This window comes from Salmo trutta, chromosome 11 (assembly GCF_901001165.1).
Source record: "Salmo trutta chromosome 11, fSalTru1.1, whole genome shotgun sequence".
In the NCBI taxonomy this organism is placed as follows: Eukaryota; Metazoa; Chordata; class Actinopteri; order Salmoniformes; family Salmonidae; genus Salmo; species Salmo trutta.
In genome coordinates this window covers 14957979-14979878 of record NC_042967.1, presented here as the reverse complement: position 1 = coordinate 14979878, position 21900 = coordinate 14957979, and the positions used below count along the sequence as shown (strand labels likewise).

Below are 21900 nucleotides of genomic sequence, written 5' to 3'. Positions count from 1 at the left end.
AAAGGGTTGGAAGCTTTCCGGTAAATTTCCCGAATTTTCCATGGGAAGTTAAGTACGGGAATTTTGCTTAAATGCATCAAAAAAGTTAGCTTATAACAGTGAACCTTTTTTGTGGAATACACAAATTAATTCTAGGTCTTGTGGCATATTTTGGTTAAACTATCCCCAATTCAATGGAATTGCAACCCTCTGCATGCACAGTGCATTCTTCCATCACATGTGCAGTTGATTCCCAAGATCTTGCACACTAATGAGATGCTATTGAGCCCATACTACTCACTGTCAGAGCCAAGGACTACATGCTTTCTGGTGAGTTTTGAGTACAATACTGGGTGGGGTGAATATATTTTATGACATATATGATGTTTGTTAACTAGTAAATAGTAGCCTACAGCAAAGTGTGTTAAAATCAGTTCTAACTTGTTAATAACAATTTCTGCTAGTTAGTTTTTGCTACCATATGGGTTTTAGCTTGCTTGAGCCTGCTAACTGAGGAGTGTTAATTCACCTGTTTCCATACATGTTTCAATTTAAAACATCTATTGTGCAAAGGAGTTGTTTATTCTAACTGCCTAACTATTTATCTGTACATGGAATTGTATTTGTTGTTTTTTTTACTCATTTTTGTCTAATCTTTACAGGAAAGTGCTACGAGCACTGTCTTATGTGTGGAGACATTTCACTGCAGCTAATTTAGAAGGAAAAGCTGTGTACATTTGCAAATACTGTGCCAAATAATATGTGAAGACTGCAACAAAGATGCAGAATCATCTGGCCAAGTGCATAAAGTTCCCTCAGTGCTCACAACAAGCAACCTCTGACAAAAGTCCCTCTACTTCTATTCGAGGTGAACATGATGAATCAGATACCTTATCGATAGCAACAACTCATGGTCCTCCTGGAATCAGAAGTGTTTTTGACTCAATGGAGGAACGTAGTCAGAGAAATGCTGATGAATGTCTTGCTCGAGCTGTGTATGCAACTGGTTCACCTCTGATGCTCACAGGCAATGTGTATTGGAAGAGAATTCTGAATGTTCTTCGCCCAGCATACACCCCTCCAACCAGACATGCTTTTTCTACTCATTTGCTGCATGCAGAGTTCAACTGAGTTTAAGTGAAGGTCAAGCAAATCATAGAGAAAGCAGACTGTATTGCAATAATCTAAGGATGGGGATGTGAGCATGCAGGTCTGGCCAGATGAGATGTAGTCATTGTTTGTAGGTGTCTGTAAGTTGTTGTTAATATAAGCTTGTTTTTGGAGTGTAAACATTTTTTTAAATTGAATTGAAGGTCGTTGACACCCAGGAGGAAAGTATTTGTCACAGTAGTACACACTGAGTGTACAAAACATTAAGAACACCTGCTCTTTCCGTGACATAGACTGAACAGGTGAAAGCTAGGATCCCTTATTTGTCCCTCACTTGTTAAATCCACTTCAATCAGTGTACTGTAAATGATGGGGAAGAGACCGGTTGAAGAAGGACTTTTAAGCCTTGAGACAATTGAGACATTGTGTATGCGTGCCGTTCAGAGGGTGAATGGGCAAGACAAAATATTTGCACCTTTGAACGGGGTATGGTAGTAGGTGTCAGGCACGCCGGTTTGTTTCAAGAACTGCAACGCTGCTGAGTTTTTCACGTTCAACAGTTTCCCTTGTGTATACAGAATGGTCCACCACACAAAGGACATCCAGCCAACTTGACACAACTGTGGGAAGCATTGGAGTCAACATGGACCAGCATCCCTGTGGAACACGTTGGACACCTTGTAGAGTCCATGCCCTGATGAATTGAGACTGTTCTGAGGGCAAAAGGGGGTACAACTCAATATTAGAAAGGTGTTCCTAATGTTTTGTCCACTCAGTGAGGTTCAAATGAGAACCGTTGTAAAGCTTTAATAGATCTAGTTGGCCTCTGGTTGCCATTCAATGTCACTTTGTTCTTTTTGGGTCAGCCGACTTGCCATCCCTCCGTCCTCCCTATAAACTCTTGCTACCGCCTAATCTCCAGACTAAAGAAGCATCGGCACATTTAGTCACATTGCATATTTTAGCCGCCATCTGTTCCGCTCAACATTCCCACCACAGGGGCTCCTATCCTCATCTTTCTGTTTCCATATTCCAACAGCATATTGTTCCCAGAGCTTCTTTATTTATTTTTAAGGAAAAGACACACACACACACACACACACACACACACACAGCAGGACCGTAGAGTGCTTGTTCTCAAGGAGGAGCGAGAGAGCAGCTTTCTTTTTTCTCCCCCCAGCAGTTTCTACTAGCCAGTTGTCCTATCAAGTGTAACCTCGGGGTCCTCATAGAGCAATTAAAGGGGCCCCACTGCCCACCTTTTGGTAATGAAGCCCGGCGCAGCCTGGAATCTATAGCCCTTTAGTGTCCCCTAATGGGACGTCATTACAGTCAAAGAAACAGTGTACATGTAAATGAACATACTCATTAGCCAGTGGCGGGAGAAACCTTTGGAGCTCCGTGTGGTGCAGTGTGTGGAGGGATGCTTCCTTATTCCTCTGGTACCCTGATTGTTTTGTTGTGTTCTGTGTGTGAGGGGAGAGATGGTATGTGTGTGTGAGGGGAGAGATGGTATGTGTGTGTGAGGGGAGAGATGGTATGTGTGTATGAGGGGAGAGATGGTATGTGTGTATGAGGGGAGAGATGGTATGTGTGTGTGAGGGGAGAGATGGTATGTGTGTATGAGGGGAGAGATGGTATGTGTGTATGAGGGGAGAGATGGTATGTGTGTGTGAGGGGAGAGATGGTATGTGTGTGTGAGGGGAGAGATGGTATGTGTGTGTGAGGGGAGAGATGATATGTGTGTGTGAGGGGAGAGATGGTGTGTGAGGGGAGAGATGGTATGTGTGTGTGAGGGGAGAGATGGTATGTGTGTGTGAGGGGAGAGATGGTATGTGTGTATGTATGAGGGGAGAGATGGTATGTGTGTGTGTATGAGGGGAGAGATGGTATGTGTGTGTGAGGGGAGAGATGATATGTGTGTGTGAGGGGAGAGATGATATGTGTGTGTGAGGGGAGAGATGGTATGTGTGTATGAGGGGAGAGATGGTATGTGTGTGTGAGGGGAGAGATGGTATGTGTGTATGAGGGGAGAGATGGTATGTGTGTATGAGGGGAGAGATGGTATGTGTGTGTGAGGGGAGAGATGGTATGAGGAGATGGTATGTGTGTATGAGGGGAGAGATGGTATGTGTGTATGAGGGGAGAGATGGTATGTGTGTATGAGGGGAGAGATGGTATGTGTGTATGAGGGGAGAGATGGTATGTGTGTGTGAGGGGAGAGATGGTATGTGTGTGTGAGGGGAGAGATGGTATGCGTGTGTGAGGGGAGAGATGGTATGTGTGTGTGAGGGGAGAGATGGTATGTGTGTGTGTGTGTGTGAGGGGAGAGATGGTATGTGTGTGTGAGGGGAGAGATGGTATGTGTGTGTGAGGGGAGAGATGGTATGTGTGTATGAGGGGAGAGATGGTATGTGTGTATGAGGGGAGAGATGGTATGTGTGTGTGAGGGGAGAGATGGTATGTGTGTGTGAGGGGAGAGATGGTATGCGTGTGTGAGGGGAGAGATGGTATGTGTGTGTGTGTGAGGGGAGAGATGGTATGCGTGTGTGAGGGGAGAGATGGTATGTGTGTGTGAGGGGAGAGATGGTATGTGTGTGTGTGTGAGGGGAGAGATGGTATGTGTGTGTGTGTGAGGGGAGAGATGGTATGTGTGTGTGAGGGGAGAGATGGTATGTGTGTGTGAGGGGAGAGATGGTATGTGTGTGTGTGTGAGGGGAGAGATGGTATGTGTGTGTGAGGGGAGAGATGGTATGTGTGTGTGAGGGGAGAGATGGTATGTGTGTGTGAGGGGAGAGATGGTATGTGTGTGTGGTGTGTGTGTGTGTGTGTGTGTTCAGAGGGTGTGTTCTTTCTAGCTTGTGTGTGTATCTGTATGTCTTCACGTAAGGGAAAAGTGAAATGAACATATATAATGTGTTATTGGTATTCACACAGCCGTTGTGCAGCTGTTAATTGAGCACTAGTTGTCTCTGCAATGTGATGCTAAAGCCTGCTGAAGCGCGTAGCCGAACCCCCTTCCTCTCTCTCTCTCTCTCTCTGATTGAATGACTACATCCCCCAGAGTGCACCGGTGCAGCGGTCCCGGTCGTTGTCCCCGGCGAGCAGCGTGGAGTCAGGAAGAGTGGAAAAGAGGATTCATGACCTGGAGGAGCTGCTCAGACTGAAGGTACAAACCTCACTGACCTCTACACTACACACTCTCTCTGTCTCTGTCTCTCGCTTTGTCTCTCTCTGTCTCTAGGTCTGTCTCTATCTTGCGCTTTCTTTGTCTCTCTCTGTCTCTCTTTGTCTCTCTCTCTCAGTCTCTAGGTCTGTCTCTATCTTGCTCTCTCCCTCTCTATCTTGCTCTCTCTATCTCTTGCTCTGTCTCTTTCTCTCTCTCTCTCTCTCTCTCTCTCTCTCTCTCTCTCTGTCTCTTGCTCTCTGTCTCTGTCTCTTGCTCTCTGTCTCTTGCTCTCTCTCTCTGTCTCTGTCTCCTGCTCTCTCTCTCTCTGTCTTTGTCTCTCTGTCTCTGTCTCTTGCTCTCTCTCTCTCTCTCTCTCTCTCTCTCTCTCTCTCACACACAATTCAATTCAATTGACTTTATTGACATGGCAAGTTCATTATTACTTACATTGTCAAAGTATACATATAGGAAAAAATATTTATATATAATATTTATATTTATACATAAATAAATGGTGTGACCAACAGCAATAATAATAGTAGTAGTGGACATGGGGTTACCATTAACAACAACATCAACAACAATATTAATCAGAACAACAATACATTAAAGCAATGGTAGTAGACCAGTGGCAACATGACTGAGAAGACACATGACCTGGTATGAAAGACTAAACTAAACAAGATGGGAAATATTATCCACATTACATTGCACTTTTCACTGGCTGTCCCTCAGGTTGTGGCAGGAGGACACATATGTGGCTGCCAAAACTGCACATTTTGGCTTTTCACCCAATAAATATTAGATTTTTTTCTTCATCTTTTATAGTTTCAATTTTTTTTGTATTGAATTATAATTTTGTTAAAGAAATATTCTCTTAGGTCTGAGTATTTGTCACAGTGTAATAGGAAATGCAGCTCTGTCTCTCTCTGTCTCTTTCTCTCTCTCCCTCTCTCTTGCTCTTTCTTTCTCTCTCTCTCTCTCTCTTTCTGTCTCTTGCTCTCTCTCTCTGTCTGTCTCTCTCGCTGTCTCGCTGTCTCTCTCTCTGTTTGCCTCTCTCTCTGTTTGTCTGTCTCTCTGTTTGTCTGTCTTTCTGTGTCTGTCTCTCTGTCTGTTTCTCTCTCTTTGTGTCATTTTCTCTCTCTTTTCAATTCTCTTCTTCCTGTCTCTTTAGTCTTAATTCTGTTTTCAATTCTGTATTCTTTCCCCCGTTCTCTCCCCATTTCCTCTCTCTCTACTCCCTCGTCTCTCCTCTCTCTCCCTCCTCCTAATGCTTTCCAGCACATTGAGTAGTGTGAGTCCAGGTGAGAGGTACCTGTGTTCTGTTTCCTGTGTGTATTGATATGACCTCATTGTCATCATCAGGCCCATTCAGAGACAGACAGGCCGTCATGTGTGAATGTCACTGCTCTGCCGCCAGCCACGACACGCTACTACTGAGAGTTAGCTAACGCACCGATAGGACGAGGGAGGGCTGTCACGCATCTGCCTGCGCGGGTCCCTTGCCTCCCATCTCCCCTCAGAGGCCCAGCCAGCCCCCTGGTTCCCCCCTCTCATCAGTGCCTTCTCCTGATGGCTCAATTATGACCGTCTGTAATCACCACTCAGAGAGGTAGTAATGCCTCTGAAAAAGAGATGAAGATGTCACTGCCTACTTGGCTGGCTGGCTGGCTGCTGCAGCAGAGTGACTGACTCCCACATGTATGTTCTGACTGACTGACTGACTGACTGCCTCCAGCTTTCAACCACACATCAGTGTCTGGGTATTGTGTGTTAGACTTGTCTCAACGTGTGACATTCTCAATCTCAACTCTTAAAAATGATGACCGTCTTTGGTTTTGTAACAACAGAGTATTGCTTTATAGTATTTTAACACCAGCCGGTGGGTACAGTATCTCTGCAATATGATTGCTGTGTGTTGGAGAGGCCAGCAGGGTGAATTGCTCCTGATAAGAGGTGAGTGGAGGGGATAGCAGAGACTCTCTCTCTCTCTCTCTCTCTCTCTCTCTCTGTCTCTCCCCGTGGTCCAGCGTCGGGGAAGGATGATGGTCTCTAAGGGGCTCAATTGCACCACTGTTACCGACTGCTTCCTCTCTGACCTTTCCTAACGGTGTTCCATACACACACACACATACAAACATACACACACACTGACACATATACACACACTGATACACACGAACGCTGAGCGTCTGTGTGGGCAATGAAGCAGCAGGAGAGGAGAGGATGCGGTAGGACTTGGACTCTCCCCATAAACCAATCAGCTCCATCGCTCTTTTAACCTTCACACTCTCCTCTGTTCTGCGGTCTCTCTCTTTCTCCTCTCTCTCCTTTTTATTTCTCTCTTGTGCTATTATTATTTCTCCCCTCTTATTTCTCTCTTCGTCTCTGTTTTTGCCTCTTTCTCTTCTTCCTTGTCTCTCTTTTCTTTCCTCTCGCTCTCTCTCTCTCAATTTTTCAATTTCAATTCAATTCAATTTGCTTTATTGGCATGACATAACAATGAACATATTGCCAAAGATTACTTTGGATATTTACAATATTAAAATAATAAGAATCAAAATTGTCAACGGGACAACAGTAACAACAATAACCAAGGGTCAAAATAACCATACATTCAACAATAACAATAAGCATACAGTAGAGGACATGTGCAGGTTGGTTGGTCTCTCAGACACTGTCCCTCATCTTATGGTAGACAGCAATATAGTGCGCTGCCAACCCACAGCTCTCTGCGTCTTCCCCCAACAGGACGGGTAGCCTATTCTCATCAGAGCGGTCTTTGTAGCCTTGAATAAGGGTTTCAAATTTGGGGAAATAACACTCTCTAATTGTTTTATATTTTTGACATTTTGTCAGGAAATGCAGCTCTGTCTCAGGTTCTGCTGTGGTGCAGTGGTTGCACAGCCTTTCCTCTACAGGAGCCAGATAGCACTGCATTTTGCTTTGTACTTGTGTTTCCCAATAAGAAATGTAGTATTGTTTTGCCTGTGTTGTAATTTGGTTTATTCTGATTGATTGGATGTTCTGGTCCTGAGGCTTCAGTGTGTTAGTAGAAAAGGTTTGTAAACTCAGCCCCAGGACCAGCTGGATGAGGGGACTCTTTTCTTTGCTCAGCTCTTGGCATTGCAGGGCTTGGTAATGATATGAGAGGGGGTCACTGTATTTTAGATGTTTCCAAAACTTAATTGCTCTTTTTTGAGTTTTTATTATCAGTGGATATTTGCCTAATTCTGCCCTGCATGAATTGTTTGTAGTTTTCCTCTGGACATGTAGGAGCATCTTACAGAACTCTGCATGCAGAGTTTCAATGGGGTGTTTGTCCCATTTGGTGAAATCTTGTTTTGGCATGAAGTGCAATTGGTTCAACGATACATTCAATTAGTTTTAGTCAAATTTTAATATGTATTTCAATTTGAATTTGTTTTTTAATGGCGTAGAATGCCCTGTGTGCTTTCTCTCAGTTCATTCACTGCATCATGAAGGTGTCCAGTTGAGCTTATATTTAAACCTAAGTAATTGTAGTGTGTGCAGTACTCTATATATTTAAACCTAAGTAATTGTAGTGTGTGCAGTACTCTATATATTTAAACCTAAGTAATTGTAGTGTGTGCAGTACTCTATATATTTAAACCTAAGTAATTGTAGTGTGTGCTGTACTCTATATATTTAAACCTAAGTAATTGTAGTGTGTGCAGTACTTTATATATTTAAACCTAAGTAATTGTAGTGTGTGCAGTACTCTATATATTTTGTACCTATTGAGAACTTTAGTCTAATTCCCTGAGATCTGGATCTTCTCTGGAAAATCCTCTCTCTCTCTCTCTCTCTCTCTCTCTCTCTATCTTTCTGTCTCTGTCTGTTTGTCTCTCTCTCTCTCTCTCTGTTTCTCTCTCTCTCTCTCTCTGTTTCTCTCTCTCTCTCTCTCTCTGTCTCTCTGTCTCTCTCTGTCTCTTCCACTACAGATATATGGAGGTCATGTCTCTTTACTCAGCCAGGGATATTAGCAGTTATTTTGGTGTCAGGTCTAAAGTGTCCCTATTACATCACATACTAGACAGACACTCAGACTGATGCTAATGGCTGATGATACGCATGACTGTGTTATTTAATGGTCCCATTTACATGTCTGTAGTGCGGACTGAGATGCGTTTAACAGAGTTGTGTGTGTGTTTTTGGTTTTACTGTCCTTGTGGGGACCAGAAGTCCTCACAAGGATAGTAAAACAAGGAACATTTGCACAAGTAGGGCCATTTCGCCGGTGTCCACAAGGAAAAAGGCTGTTTTAGGCTTAGGGTTTAGGGTTACGGTTACAGTTAGGGTTAGGAGTTAGGTTTAGGAATAGGGGTTTAGGGAAAATAGGATTTTGAATGGGAATCAATTGTTTGGTCCCCACAAAGATAGTAAAACAAACGTGTGCGCAGTGGATGTCTAATCTTAAACCCAAACCCCTATTCTAATCTTAGATTAGACATCCACTGACCCCATTATATTGGGAACACAATTTATACTGTGTACCCAGTGTGATTGGACTGAACAGTAGGGGATCCTAACAAACCATTTTTATTTATTTCATTTTTTTGTACAAACTTGCCACTTCCAAGACAAGTAAACAACAGCACTGTCTCTCTCTGAGGTCTGAGAGACACCAAATTATTTTTCAGCTTGAGAACATACATGCTGGATGATTAGGGTCTGGGGCCAGTGTACCCAGAGCAGGCTGTGTGTTGTGTTGTGGAGTATTGATTGCTGGTGGTGGGGTTGAAGTGTGATCTGTGATGACCAGGGTTGGGGCCGGGGCCCAGTGGGAGCTCTAAGGGGCCTGGGAAGCAATGATGTGGCTAATGCCCTGCCACTCCGACCAGAGCCCCTCTGCAATCAATCAGTCAGGACTCTCTCTCTCTGTGTGTGTGGTTCTCTCTCCTTTCATTAGAGGCAGAAACCCAGACTGCGTTTGTTTGGGGGGCTTTGTGTTGTAAAGGCGGCCCGTGTAACGGATGTCCTCTGTGAATATCTCTCACCAGTACACAAAAATCCATACTTGTCACATCGGTGGAGTGTGAGAGAAAGTGTGTGTGTGTGTGTCTGTCTCTGAGTGTGTGTGTGCATGCGTCCATGTGTGTGCTGCCGCTCCCGCTCCTCTCTGTTCTCTTTGTCCTTGTTAATAATAACAGGGTTCAGAGCTCACATTTCCCTCTCTGCAGGGCAGCCGTGTCATATCAGCAGTAAACAAGCTCTTCCCTTCAAAAGGCTCTCGACAAGAAGTCTCCCCAGCCCTGCCTGGCCACTCAAGCAGAAACCTGCTCTGCTCCCTTTCTCTCTCTCTCTTATTCTTTCTCTCTTTCTGTCTCTCTCATCTTTCCTCCTCTTCTCCCTCCCTAGCCCTAGCCTGCCTGTTTTAAAGTGTTTTCTTCTTCCACTCTGTTAAGGTCAGAATAATAGAGGCGTTCCTGTCAGGAGCATCTAGATGTTCTCCTCCTTCTCTCCCCTGAAAGTCCCACGTTGGAATCTTTTCTTTTTTTTAAATAGTCAGTCATTGCCGCCCCAATTGGGTGGTGACCCCAGTCAATGACCAGTACCCCGCTGAGGGGAGAGGGGCTGAAGGAGGGGGGAGGGTGGTGTGAAGAGGGTTCAAAGTGCTCTCTCTCCCGGTTGACTTGACCATATTAATGCTGTACCTGTAACGAACCTCAGATGCTGGAGGAACACTTGTCAGAGAGAAGGAGAGGAACTGCAATGTCAGAGAGAGGTGATGCTTCCTCAATAATGGAGCACATCCTTGTTGTAGCTACATGTTACAGTAACGAGTTATATCTGACCTGGGGGGTGTCCAGCAGTGGAGGCTGGTGGGACGAGCTATAGGAGGACTCATTGTAATGGCTGGAAAGGAATGAAGGGGCCAGAGTCAAATGTTGTTTCCATGTGTTTGATATCGTTCCATTTATTCCATACCAGCCATTACAATGATCCCATCCTCCTATAGCTCCTCCCGCCAGCCTCCACTGGTGTACAGTTCCGTACTAGACTGACACTGTCGGTAATTAAATTATTTACACTGTTTCTAGGTCAATTTTCTATCTTTTGGAAATACACTGCTCTTAATGTAAGATTTAAGTAATTTTAACTTAAAAAAAACAACTTTTCACTCCCAATCCCCGACCGGTTTCACATTTCAGTGACATCATTTGATTTCCCTGTGCACTGCATGTGTGACGTGGCCACATTGTGTAACGTAACCTCCTGTATGTCTCTGGCCGGCAGACGGACGAGAACGAGGAGCTGCGGAGGTCACATGAGAAACGCCACGAGCACCTGCATCTCGTCCAGACCAACTACAGGACGGTCAAAGACCAGCTCCAAGAGGTGGAGGACGCACAGGGCCTGTGAGTACCCTACTAGAACTAGAATTTAATATTCTACTCTACTAGAATTCTATTTCTGTGGTACCACTTCCACACAGCGGCAGACCAACGTTCTGGTATAGAGTGGCAGGTGACACACTTCCACACAGCGGCAGACCAACGTTCTGGTATAGAGTGGCAGGTGACACACTTCCACACAGCGGCAGACCAACGTTCTGGTATAGAGTGGCAGGTGACACTTCCACCGAGCGGCAGACCGACGTTCTGGTATAGAGTGGCAGGTGACACACTTCCACCGAGCGGCAGACCAACGTTCTGGTATAGAGTGGCAGGTGACACACTTCTACCCAGCGGCAGACCAACGTTCTGGTATAGAGTGGCAGGTGACACACTTCCACCGAGCGGCAGACCGACGTTCTGGTATAGAGTGGCAGGTGACACACTTCCACCGAGCGGCAGACCAACGTTCTGGTATAGAGTGACAGGTGACACTTCCACCCAGCGGCAGACCGACGTTCTGGTATAGAGTGGCAGGTGACACTTCCACCCAGCGGCAGACCGACGTTCTGGTATAGAGTGGCAGGTGACACTTCCACCCAGCGGCAGACCGACGTTCTGGTATAGAGTGGCAGGTGACACTTCCACCCAGCGGCAGACCGACGTTCTGGTATAGAGTGGCAGGTGACACTTCCACCCAGCGGCAGACTGACGTTCTGGTATAGAGTGGTAGGTGACACTTCCACCCAGCGGCAGACCGACATTCTGGTATAGAGTGGCAGGTGACACTTCCACCCAGCGGCAGACCAATGTTCTGGTATAGAGTGGCAGGTGACACTTCCACCCAGCGGCAGACCAACGTTCTGGTATAGAGTGGCAGGTGACACTTCCACCCAGCGGCAGACCGACGTTCTGGTATAGAGTGGCAGGTGACACTTCCACCCAGCGGCAGACCGACGTTCTGGTATAGAGTGGCAGGTGATACACTTCCACCCAGCGGCAGACCGACGTTCTGGTATAGAGTGGCAGGTGACACTTCCACCCAGCGACAGACCGACGTTCTGGTATAGAGTGGCAGGTGACACTTCCACCCAGCGGCAGACCGACGTTCTGGTATAGAGTGGCAGGTGACACTTCCACCCAGCGGCAGACCGACGTTCTGGTATAGAGTGGCAGGTGACACTTCCACCCAGCGGCAGACTGACGTTCTGGTATAGAGTGGCAGGTGACACTTCCACCCAGCGGCAGACCGACGTTCTGGTATAGAGTGGCAGGTGACACTTCCACCCAGCGGCAGACCGACGTTCTGGTATAGAGTGGCAGGTGATACACTTCCACCCAGCGGCAGACCGACGTTCTGGTATAGAGTGGCAGGTGACACTTCCACCCAGCGGCAGACCGACGTTCTGGTATAGAGTGGCAGGTGACACACTTCCACACAGTGGTGCCGACCAGAAACTTGCTATGCTGGCTTGGATATTGTTTTTTCACATTGTTCCAGGAACTATTAGGTATGTGTAACCAAGCCAGAACAGACTTTTAAAAAAATCCTGGATTTTATCAGCTCAAACCATGTCGCAATCCTTTCCCTTTAGCCTGGAGTTAATATGAACTTGCCTTGGGGAGTGTTTTAAAGGCGCGTAACTCCTCTCTTTAGTTAAGCCCTTCTGAACCCCCTGGAACACATCAGAACCCAACTGAAACGCTCTCAAATACTCCCATGACCTTTACTCTTTATGTTACATGGCATCACCTGACCTACTGTGTGGGAGGATTACACCTTTACCTTTGAAAAAGCTTCACTGGTTTTAAGCAAATCAATTGCGTTGCTTAGCGTTTGACTCACTGTGCGTTTGTCTTTGTTTCTCTCTCTGTCTCTCTCTCTCCTTCTTCCCCTGGCATCAATTAGGACTTGAGGGCAGGAGGCTGAAGGTGTCCGTTATAGAGGGGACAGGGTGTCTGAGAAACTCCTGGGGAGGGACGGGGGACGAGGTGGAGAGGGGGTGATTTGAAATGGGAGTGATTTCCTCTTCCGATCCCCTTGGTTTGATCTAGATTAAAACCACAGGGTTTTCACACAAAGAGGGCAACGTGGCGGCAGATGTCATTAACGTGACACACACTCTTTCTCCCTCTTTCTGACTTCCTCCCCCAAAGCTTCAGGCAGCGAGGAGAACCTTTTAAAACACTAACTAATAGAAGCGTATGTGGGGTTGGTATCCACACGGGACTGACGTGTTGACCCTGTCAGCTGTTTTCTCCCCGGGTTAATTAAAGAAAACAGCGGCTGCAACGTGAGGCCGTGTGAAAGTAGAGCGAGCGAGTATTCACCTTCCACCACCTCTCCGCCGTTCGGCTAGGAGCAGCTCAGCGCAGCACGGAACAACAGGCAGACAGAGAGAGCGTGTGACAGACAGAGAGAACGAAGAGAGCATCACTTGGAAACAACACCATTTGTGCCCGTCTGTACATTTTAGCAGGTTATCAAGAAAGTTTGATGTGTGTGGTTGTCTCCTTGTTGTTGGAGGATCTTGATGAAAACGAGGGCACACTGCTAGCAGGAAGAAAATAGGTCTGTCTGATATTTTTCTCTGTTTGTAACCTCTTCTGGCAATAAGTCATATTAAAAAGGTACAATTTTAAATGTTATAAAGCAGTTTTGTTGCAAACAGGGAATTGGTGATTCATAATACACAGTCAACCAGTACGCCATCAGACTGACCTGTCACCTGCATATTGCCATCATCATTTGACAGGAGACAGAATTGACACGATATGCAGCTTTGCCCTTTTCATCCTCAGCCTTTGATGGCGCCACCCAGGCAGCCCCTCAGCCTTATGATCGTTGGCATTCACTTGGATGGGTTAACCCCTCATATCCATCCTTAAATAGTCCCAAACCCACTGGGGGTAATGCCAGTCTGAACGGGGAGACAATGGAGAAACCACTTAAACACTGGAATCAGGCCTAACAAGTCAAGGGGGAAAACGTCCACTCTCATTGCATTTTGGGCTTGTTAGGGATTTCCCAGTTGCCTCCACGCTGTGTTGATTGTTTTCGGGGAAAGTGGTGGGGGTGGGGAGGGGCTTCTTTTATGCCCTCCCTTTGTGTGTTAGATTGAAGGGGGGGGGGGGGTCAACTGTTCTGAAGATCACCTCTACCTGCCTCTTATTCTGTTCTGGAGTTTAAATTGAATAGACCACCTCCTCCCCCCATTATGACAGGTGAAACCATTAGGATTAGTAGCATTAGTTTGTGCTTCCTCTTCAGCATGTTGCTGCTGCCACCCTCACATTCATCTGGTTTCTCTCCCCAGGAGAGTGACTTATTGAGTGACTGAGTTATTATTGGTGCTCTATGGGTCTGGGTTGATGTGCAGTGAGTGCAGTGGCTGTTTCCCAAATGGCACCCTATTCCCTATAGTTCACCTGAGGCTCTGGTTAAAAGTAGTGCACTATTTTGAGAATATCGTTCCATTTCAGACACAGCCAGTGTGTGTGGGTGGAGTGGACACTGGAGCAGGAAGTAGGAAGTAGGGTAACTACCAGCGAATCAGAGCACAGCTGCAGGCCCTGGACTCTCTCTCCTCATCAGCATGCAGCCGACACACGGTCGGGCTGGACCGCTCCGGAGAAACAGCACTGTCATTCATGATTACAACCAGACGCGCCCAAATGGAATAAAAGAGCAGAAAAAACCCAACTTCTTATTTATATTAGAGAGAAGAAAGTTTTAATCAGACTGGGATGACGGGATGAGTAAATAAATGAAAGGTTATTAAAACGTCTGCAGTCTGATCAAAGTTTCGCCCGTAAACAGATTCCCCTCGAATTAAAAGCAATTAGCCGGAGAGTCTTCTCTGTGAATAAAGTGCTCTCCCATTTCTGTTTCCTTGCTGCTTAATAACGGAAACTAGTTGACTGCTGGGGGGAAGCACTGAGGGCTGGACTGGTGCTGGATCCAAAATGCTCCTAGTCCCTACCCCCTAGTCACTCCCTGAAGATCTAAATGCTCCTCTCGGCCTATCAGAAGACGGTGTGAATCATTTACATATTTACCCTTTAGTCATTTAGCAGATGCTCTTATCCAGAGCAGCTTTCACTGGAGTAATTAAGGTTAAGTGCATTGCTCAAGGGCATATCGGCAGATTTTTCACCCAGTTGGCTCGAGGATTCGAACCAGCAACCTTTCTGTTACTGGCCCAACGCTCTTAACTGCTAGGCACCTCAATTACAATATTGCTTAAAGGAGCGGACAAGCTAAGCGTTCCGTCCATATCCCTGGTAGCAGGTCTGTCTGATCAGATCCACAGGACGGCAGGCTGTAGGGGCTTGCTCCTGCATACAACACACAGTGTAGAGAAATGCACTTTGCATCGCAATACTCTCCCCAAGAATACATCCAGAATACTCCTCAGTGTCTACGTTTTGTTGTGGGAAGTTGTGGTATAGAGTGGCAATGTATCAATGTATCTTCAATGTATCAGAGAGAGAGAGAGTCTTTGCTCTCGGGGAAAGAAACCCGGGGATCACAGGACAGCTCAGACACACTACAGCACCGCACAGTCGGCACCATACCACAAGTTAAAGGGCTCCAAATTGCTCACACGGGCATTAGCGGTATCAAATGAAAAACATGTACTGTTCCTCCCGTTGCCTTCCCACTCCCAGGAACAGGGTCTTAACTGGTATTAGCGTGGCAGAGCGGCGTCTACATAGCCCATAATGACCACGGGAAAGAAACCCTGGACGATATAGATATAACCCTGGTTTCGCCTACCTCGGAATCCATTTCCTCTCCTTTGTTGTTTGATTGATTGAAAATTAGAGAGAGAGAGAGACAAAATGCAGTCTCTCATTTTCTTCTTTGTTAGATGGTTGATGTCTCTGTGTCTTTGCACCAGAAGTGTTCAAATGAAGGACTGATGGGAGTTGAATGGTGGTGGAGGGGTGGGTAGGCTGGGATTGATTGATGAGGAGGATACTGGGGGGTCTAGGGGAAATAGGCGGTGGGTGTGTGTCTGCCACACCACCGTGTATTAGTGTCATTAAGTATTCATAAGTGACGTGTGTGTGTGTTGGTTTGGGTGTGTTTGAGCCATTATTTACATCTACATGGCACACTGGGAATCCTCTGCAGTCCGCAGCCTAGCCACTCGGACACTGCCCTGGGATTTAACTAACACCAACTGTGTGTGTACACTTGATTTGCCACTGAAGTATCAAAGTCAAGGCCGCTCATTTGAATACGGCTACAAATGTCTAAATAACAACAGTTCTCCCGATGTGAATTGATCAGGGGCTGCTAGGTATGGTACTAACTGTTCTCCCCTGTGTCCTCGGTGTGTGTGTGTGGGTGCAGGCCCAGGGGCAGGACCCAGCAGCGGGCAGAGCTGTGGCAGCTCCGCCAGGAGAACAGCGATGCGGTGTGGAACGAGCTGGCCTACTTCAAACACCTCAACAAGAAGCTCACTACACACAAGTAAGTCCCACTCCTGTCTGTTTCTCTGTCTTTCTCTCTGTCTCTATACCTCCTCAGTTGGCCTGATTGCTTGCTGATATAGAGTATTGTCATTTGCACACACACCGTTTTACACACACACACGCCCTCACCTCTGTCTGACCTCTCGACCTCTCCCCCACAGTTTGTCGGTGTTAAACTTTGAGCACGCCCTTCTGAACTTCACAGCGTCCGTCTCCCCTCCTCATTATTTCCAGCCAGCAGGTTCCAACACTAGATCATTAGCCCCGTCTCTCATTTGGAAAATTCCCGGGCCGAAGACTTTGTTGGTTGGAGAAAAAATATCACATTATCGGTGTGCTCTGGCACTGTCTTTGTGAAGCGTCTTCATTTTCGTGTTGTTTCTAATGATAGTGAGAAATAGATTGTTTTAAGCTGGCAACAGTTCCATGTTCCACGTCATATATATTTGAATCATTCTACACGGCGGACAGCAAAAACATTTGTTCATTAAAGTAATTTTACTTTACACTTTTTTGCAACGAACGTGGGGACGGTCGGGTCTGTTAGTTGCAGCTCTGGGGTATGATTTCATTCATCACCACTACCAATTAATTATATCAAATACCTCACTGGACCTTTCTGTTCTGTGATCTGTGGCTATGTGAATGTGTTTGGTAAAGGAGAGCTACCTAAGAACGTAAACAGACAGAGTATTGTGGAGACATGTTGTCCGTGTCCCCACAGTACACGTACCGATACTGAGCTGCCGTGACAATAGCAGTGTAACGAGGGAGGGAGGGAGGGAGGGAGGGAGGGAGGGAGGGAGGGAGGGAGGGAGAGAGAGAGATATATATAAAGGTAAAGGTGGGGGACAGGGATTGTGTTAATTACCTGGGCTGTTGGTGTTGCTCTTCATTAGGGCTTCTGACATGCTGCTGTACAGCCCAGACCAGGCTCAACCAACCACTGACCAGCCCTACCCGTTCCCTACTCTACCCCGTTCCCTACTCTACCCCATTCCCTACTCTACCCCGTTCCCTACTCTACCCTACTACTCCACCCCGTTCCCTACTCTACCCCGTTCCCTACTCTACCCCGTTCTCTACTCTACCCCGTTCCCTACTCTACCCCGTTCCCTACTCTACCCCGTTCCCTACTCTACCCCGTTCCCTACTCTACCCCGTTCCCTACTCTACCCCGTTCCCTACTCTACCCCGTTCCCTACTCTACCCCGTTCCCTACTCTACCCCATTCCCTACTCTACCCCGTTCCCTACTCTACCCCGTTCCCTACTCTACCCCGTTCCCTACTCTACCCCATTCCCTACTCTACCCCGTTCCCTACTCTACCCCGTTCCCTACTCTACCCCATTCCCTACTCTACCCCAACTCTGTAGTGTGGTGCTGTAGCAGGCTGAGGCCTGGGCTCTCCTCCTCTTCCCCTCTCCTCCTCTTCCCCTCTCCTCCTCCTGTCCGGTCCTCCTAATCCCAGATGATCTCATTATGATCTAGCCCGGCTGCCCCTCTCTCTCTTTCTCTCTTTCTCTGAGCCAGAGCTGTCCGAGCTAATTACAGACCAGGCATACAGCCGCCACAGCTCCAGCCGCCGCTGCCCGTTAAGGATCCTCCCGGCCGGGCAAGCGGCTGCAACATCCTGCCCGGTCCTTGCAACTGACCTGCGAGGAGCACGAGGGAGAGTGGGAAGCCGCCCGTTCCCTTTCAGGCTGTGCAGCCCCTGTCCTCAGGGGTTAGTGCTGATCCCCGTCAACCCAGCCAGGCACTTGCTACCCCAGCGCCCACGCCAAGGCCCAAAGTAAACTTGGCGGAGGTCTCTAACTCGTGCTTTAGAAAAACTACCCCCCCCCCACACTGAACCGCCACGCTTTGATCCTGGCCCCGGCAACAGCCCCAACGACCATTAGACGGCTCAGTGTGCAAAAGCAAGCAGCAGGCACACCGTCCGTCCGACCACCTTCCCCACTCCCCCCTTCTCCTCTCTCCAAACCCACTCTCCTCACCCCATCTCCATTTATATCTATTGGGAGTGTTTGGGAAGGCGGGGGTGTGGGAGGGCAGGGGAAGAGGGATGCAAGAAACGAAGCATACACGGTGCAATTAGGCTGGGCTTCTATATCAAGCTGTTTGGCGGCTCCGGCGATGTAAATTACTGTTGATAGCCAACAATTAAGGAGATGGGAGCCGTGTTGGTGCAATAACTAGACCAACACACACCCCCAGCCCTAAACTTCGGATGTATCCCAAAATGGCACCCTATTCCCTATATAGTGGACTACTTTTGACCAGACCACTGTGGGCCCGGCGCTGGTCAAAAGCAGTGCACTATATAGGGAATAGGGTTCCATTTGGAACGTAGACATCTAGTGCTTCTGCAATGCCCAATAATAAGTGGCAGTTTGCCATTCTACCGTCCATATTAAGATGATTGTGCTTGTGAAGGTTGCGCCTCCTCGTAAGTGTTAGCTATGATTCGCTAATGGCTAATTATCTCCTGGCTGGAGGTAGGAGGAGGAGTTTGGGCCCAATAACAGTCCATCGAAGGCTGCTGTTAGGATGTTTAGATGCTTAAAGGATATTCTTTCACCCCTCTCATTTCCTTTCTCTCTCTCTCTGTTGGGCTAAAGTCTCTCTCTCTGTTGGGCTAAAGTCTCTCTCTCTCTCTCTCTCTGTTGGACTAAAGTCTCTCTCTCTCTCTCTGTTGGTCTCTTTCAATTTCAATTTAAGGGCTTTATTGGCCTGGGAAACATGTTAACATTGCCAAAGCAAGTGAAATAGATAATAAACAAAAGTGAAATAAACAATAAAAAAATTAACAGTAAACATTACACTCACAAAAGTTCCAAAAGAATAAAGACATTTCAAAAGTCATATTATATGCAAATAGTTAAAGTACAAAAGGGAAAATAAATAAATAAACATAAATATGGGTTGTATTTACAGTGGTGTTTGTTCTTCACTGGTTGCCCTTTTCTTGTGGCAACAGGTCACAAATCGTGCTGCTGTGATGACACACACTATGGTATTTCACCCAATATATATGGGAGTTTATTAAAATTGGATTTGTTTTCGAATTCTTTGTGGGTCTGTGTTATCTGAGGGAAATATGTGTCTCTAATATGGTAATTCATTTGGCAGGAGGTTAGGAAGTGCAGTTCAGTTTTCAACCTCATTTTGTGGGCAGTGTGAACATAGCCTGTCTTCTCTTGAGAGCCAGTTCTGCTTTCGGCGGCCTTTCTCAATAGCAAGGCTATGCTCACTGAGTCTGTACATAGTCAAAGCTTTCCTTAAGTTTGGGTCAGTCACGGTGGTCAGGTATTCTGCCACTGTGTACTCTCTGTTTAGGGCCAAATAGCATTCTAGTTTGTTCAGTTTTTTTGTAAATGCTTTCCAATGTGCCAAGTAATTATCTTTTTGTTTTCTCATGATTTGGTTGGGTCTAATTGTGTTGCTGTCCTGGGGCTCTGTGGGGTCTGTTTGTGTTTGTTTACAGAGCTCCAGGACCCGCTTGCTTAGGGGACTCTTCTCCAGGTTCGTCTCTCTGTAGGTGATGGCTTTGTTATGGAAGGTTTGGGAATCGCTTCCTTTTAGGTGGTTGTAGATTTTAACGTCGCTTTTCTGGATTTTGATAATTAGCGGGTATCGGCCTAATTCTGCTCTGCGTGCATTGTTTGGTGTTTTACGTTGTACACAGAGGATATTTTTGCAGAATTCTGCATGCAGTCTCAATTTGGTGTTTGTCACATTTTGTGAATTCTTGGTTGGTGAGCGGACCCCAGACCTAACAGCCATAAAGGGCAATGTGTTCTATAACTGATTCAAGTATATTTTGCCAGATCCTAATTGGTATGTCGAATTTTATGTTCCTTTTGATGGCATAGAAGGCCCTTCTTGCCTTGTCTCTCAGATCGTTCACATCTTTGTGGAAGTTACCTGTGGCGCTGATGTTTAGGCAAAGGTATGTATTGTTTTTTGTGTACTCTAGGTCAACGGTGTCCAGATGGAAGGTCTGACAGAATCTGTGCAGAAGATCTAGGTGCTGCTGTAGGCCCTCCTTGGTTGGGGACAGAAGCACCAGATCATCAGTAGACATTTGACTTCAGATTCTAGTAGGGTGAGGCCGGGTGCTGCAGACTGTTCTAGTGCCCTCGCCAATTCTTTGATATATATGTTGAAGAGGGTGGGGCTTAAGCTGCATCCCAGTCTCACCCCACGGCCCTGTGGAAAGAAATGTGTGTGTTTTTTGCCAATTTTAACCGCACACTTGTTCTTTGTGTACATAGATTTTAAAATGTCGTATGTTTTTCCCCCAACACCACTTTCCATCAATTTGTATAGCATGCCAAATTGAGTCAAAAGCTATTTTGAACTCAACAAAGCGTGAGAAGGCTTTGCCTTTGTTTTCAAATCGAATTGTATTTGTCACATGCGCCGAATACAACAGGTACAGTGAAATGCTTACTTACAAGCCCTTAACCAACAATATAGTTTTAAGAAAATACCTAAGAAATAAAAGTAACAAATAATTAAAGAACAGCAGTATAATAACAATAGCGAGGATATATACAGATGGTACCGGTACAGAGTCAATGTGCAGAGGCACTGGTTGAGGTAATATGTACATGTAGGTAGAGTTATTAAAGTGACTATGCATAGATAATAACAGAGAGTAGCAGCAGCGTAGAAGGGGGGGGCAATGCAAATAGTCTGGCTAGCCATTTGATTAGATGTTCAGGAGTCTTATGGCTTGGGGGTAGAAGCTGTTTAGAAGCCTCTTGGACCTAGACTTGGTGCGCTCTGGTACCGCTTGCCGTGTGGTGGCAGATAGAACAGTCTATGACTAGGGTGGCTGGAGTCTTTGACAATTTTTAGGGCCTTCCTCTGACACCGCCTGGTATATAGGTCCTGGATGGCAGGAAGCTTGGCCCCAGTGATGTATTGGGCCGTACGCACTACCCTCTGTTGGTTTGTTTGTTTGTTAATTAGGATGTGCAGGGTGAATACGTGGTCTGTCGTACAGTAATTTGGTAAGAAGCCAATTTGACATTTGCTCTGTACATTGTTTTCACTGAGGAAATGTACGAGTCTGCTGTTAATGATAATGCAGAGGATTCTCCCAAGGTTGCTGTTGACGCATATCTGTAGGTAGTTATTGGGGTCAAATTTGTCTCCGCTTTTGTGGATGGGGGTGATCAGTCCTTGGTTCCAAATATTGGGGAAGATGCTAGAGCTGAGGATGATGTTAAAGAGTTTAAGTATAGCCAATTGGAATGTGTGGTCTGTATATTTTATAATTTCATTTAGGATACCATTAACACCACAGGCCTTTTTGGGTTGGAGGGTTTTCATTATGTCCTGTTGTTCATTCAATCTCTGTCTGTCTGTCTGTCTGTCTGTCTGTCTGTCTGTCTGTCTGTCTGTCTGTCTGTCTGTCTGTCTGTCTGTCTGTCTGTCTGTCTGTCTGTCTGTCTGTCTGTCTGTCTGTCTGTCTGTCTGTCTGTCTGTCTGTCTGTCTCTCTCTCTCTCTCTCTCTCTCTCTCTCTCTCTCTCTCTCTCGGGCTACAGTCTCTCTCTGTGTCTTTTGGTCTCTCACTCTCTCTCGTTCTGTCCTGAGCTCCTGTGTACAGATGTTTCATCATTGCTCCCCCATCCAAACAGGCACTTATAAAAAAGGCTTGTGGTCCAATCAACCATTTGTTGCCAAAATGAGTGTGCTTGTGTAGTGTTTATTCCCTGGGTCCGGGTCCCTGTAGTGTTGCTCTCAACACAACAACACTCCAATTATTGGATCCTCTAGTTCCCTTA

General features: G+C 46.4%; 1 protein-coding gene across 2 annotated transcripts in view; it reads left to right on the top strand.

Moving 5' to 3' along the window:
• Positions 1-21900, top strand: part of LOC115202283 (centlein) — a gene marked incomplete in the record, with an annotated part of 63176 nt that overhangs the window by 23646 nt on the left and 17630 nt on the right. For both annotated transcript variants that reach the window (XM_029766342.1, XM_029766341.1), the window contains 3 exon segments: positions 4154-4258; positions 10520-10641; positions 15980-16099. In XM_029766342.1, coding sequence (XP_029622202.1) covers positions 4154-4258; positions 10520-10641; positions 15980-16099 — 347 coding nt within the window.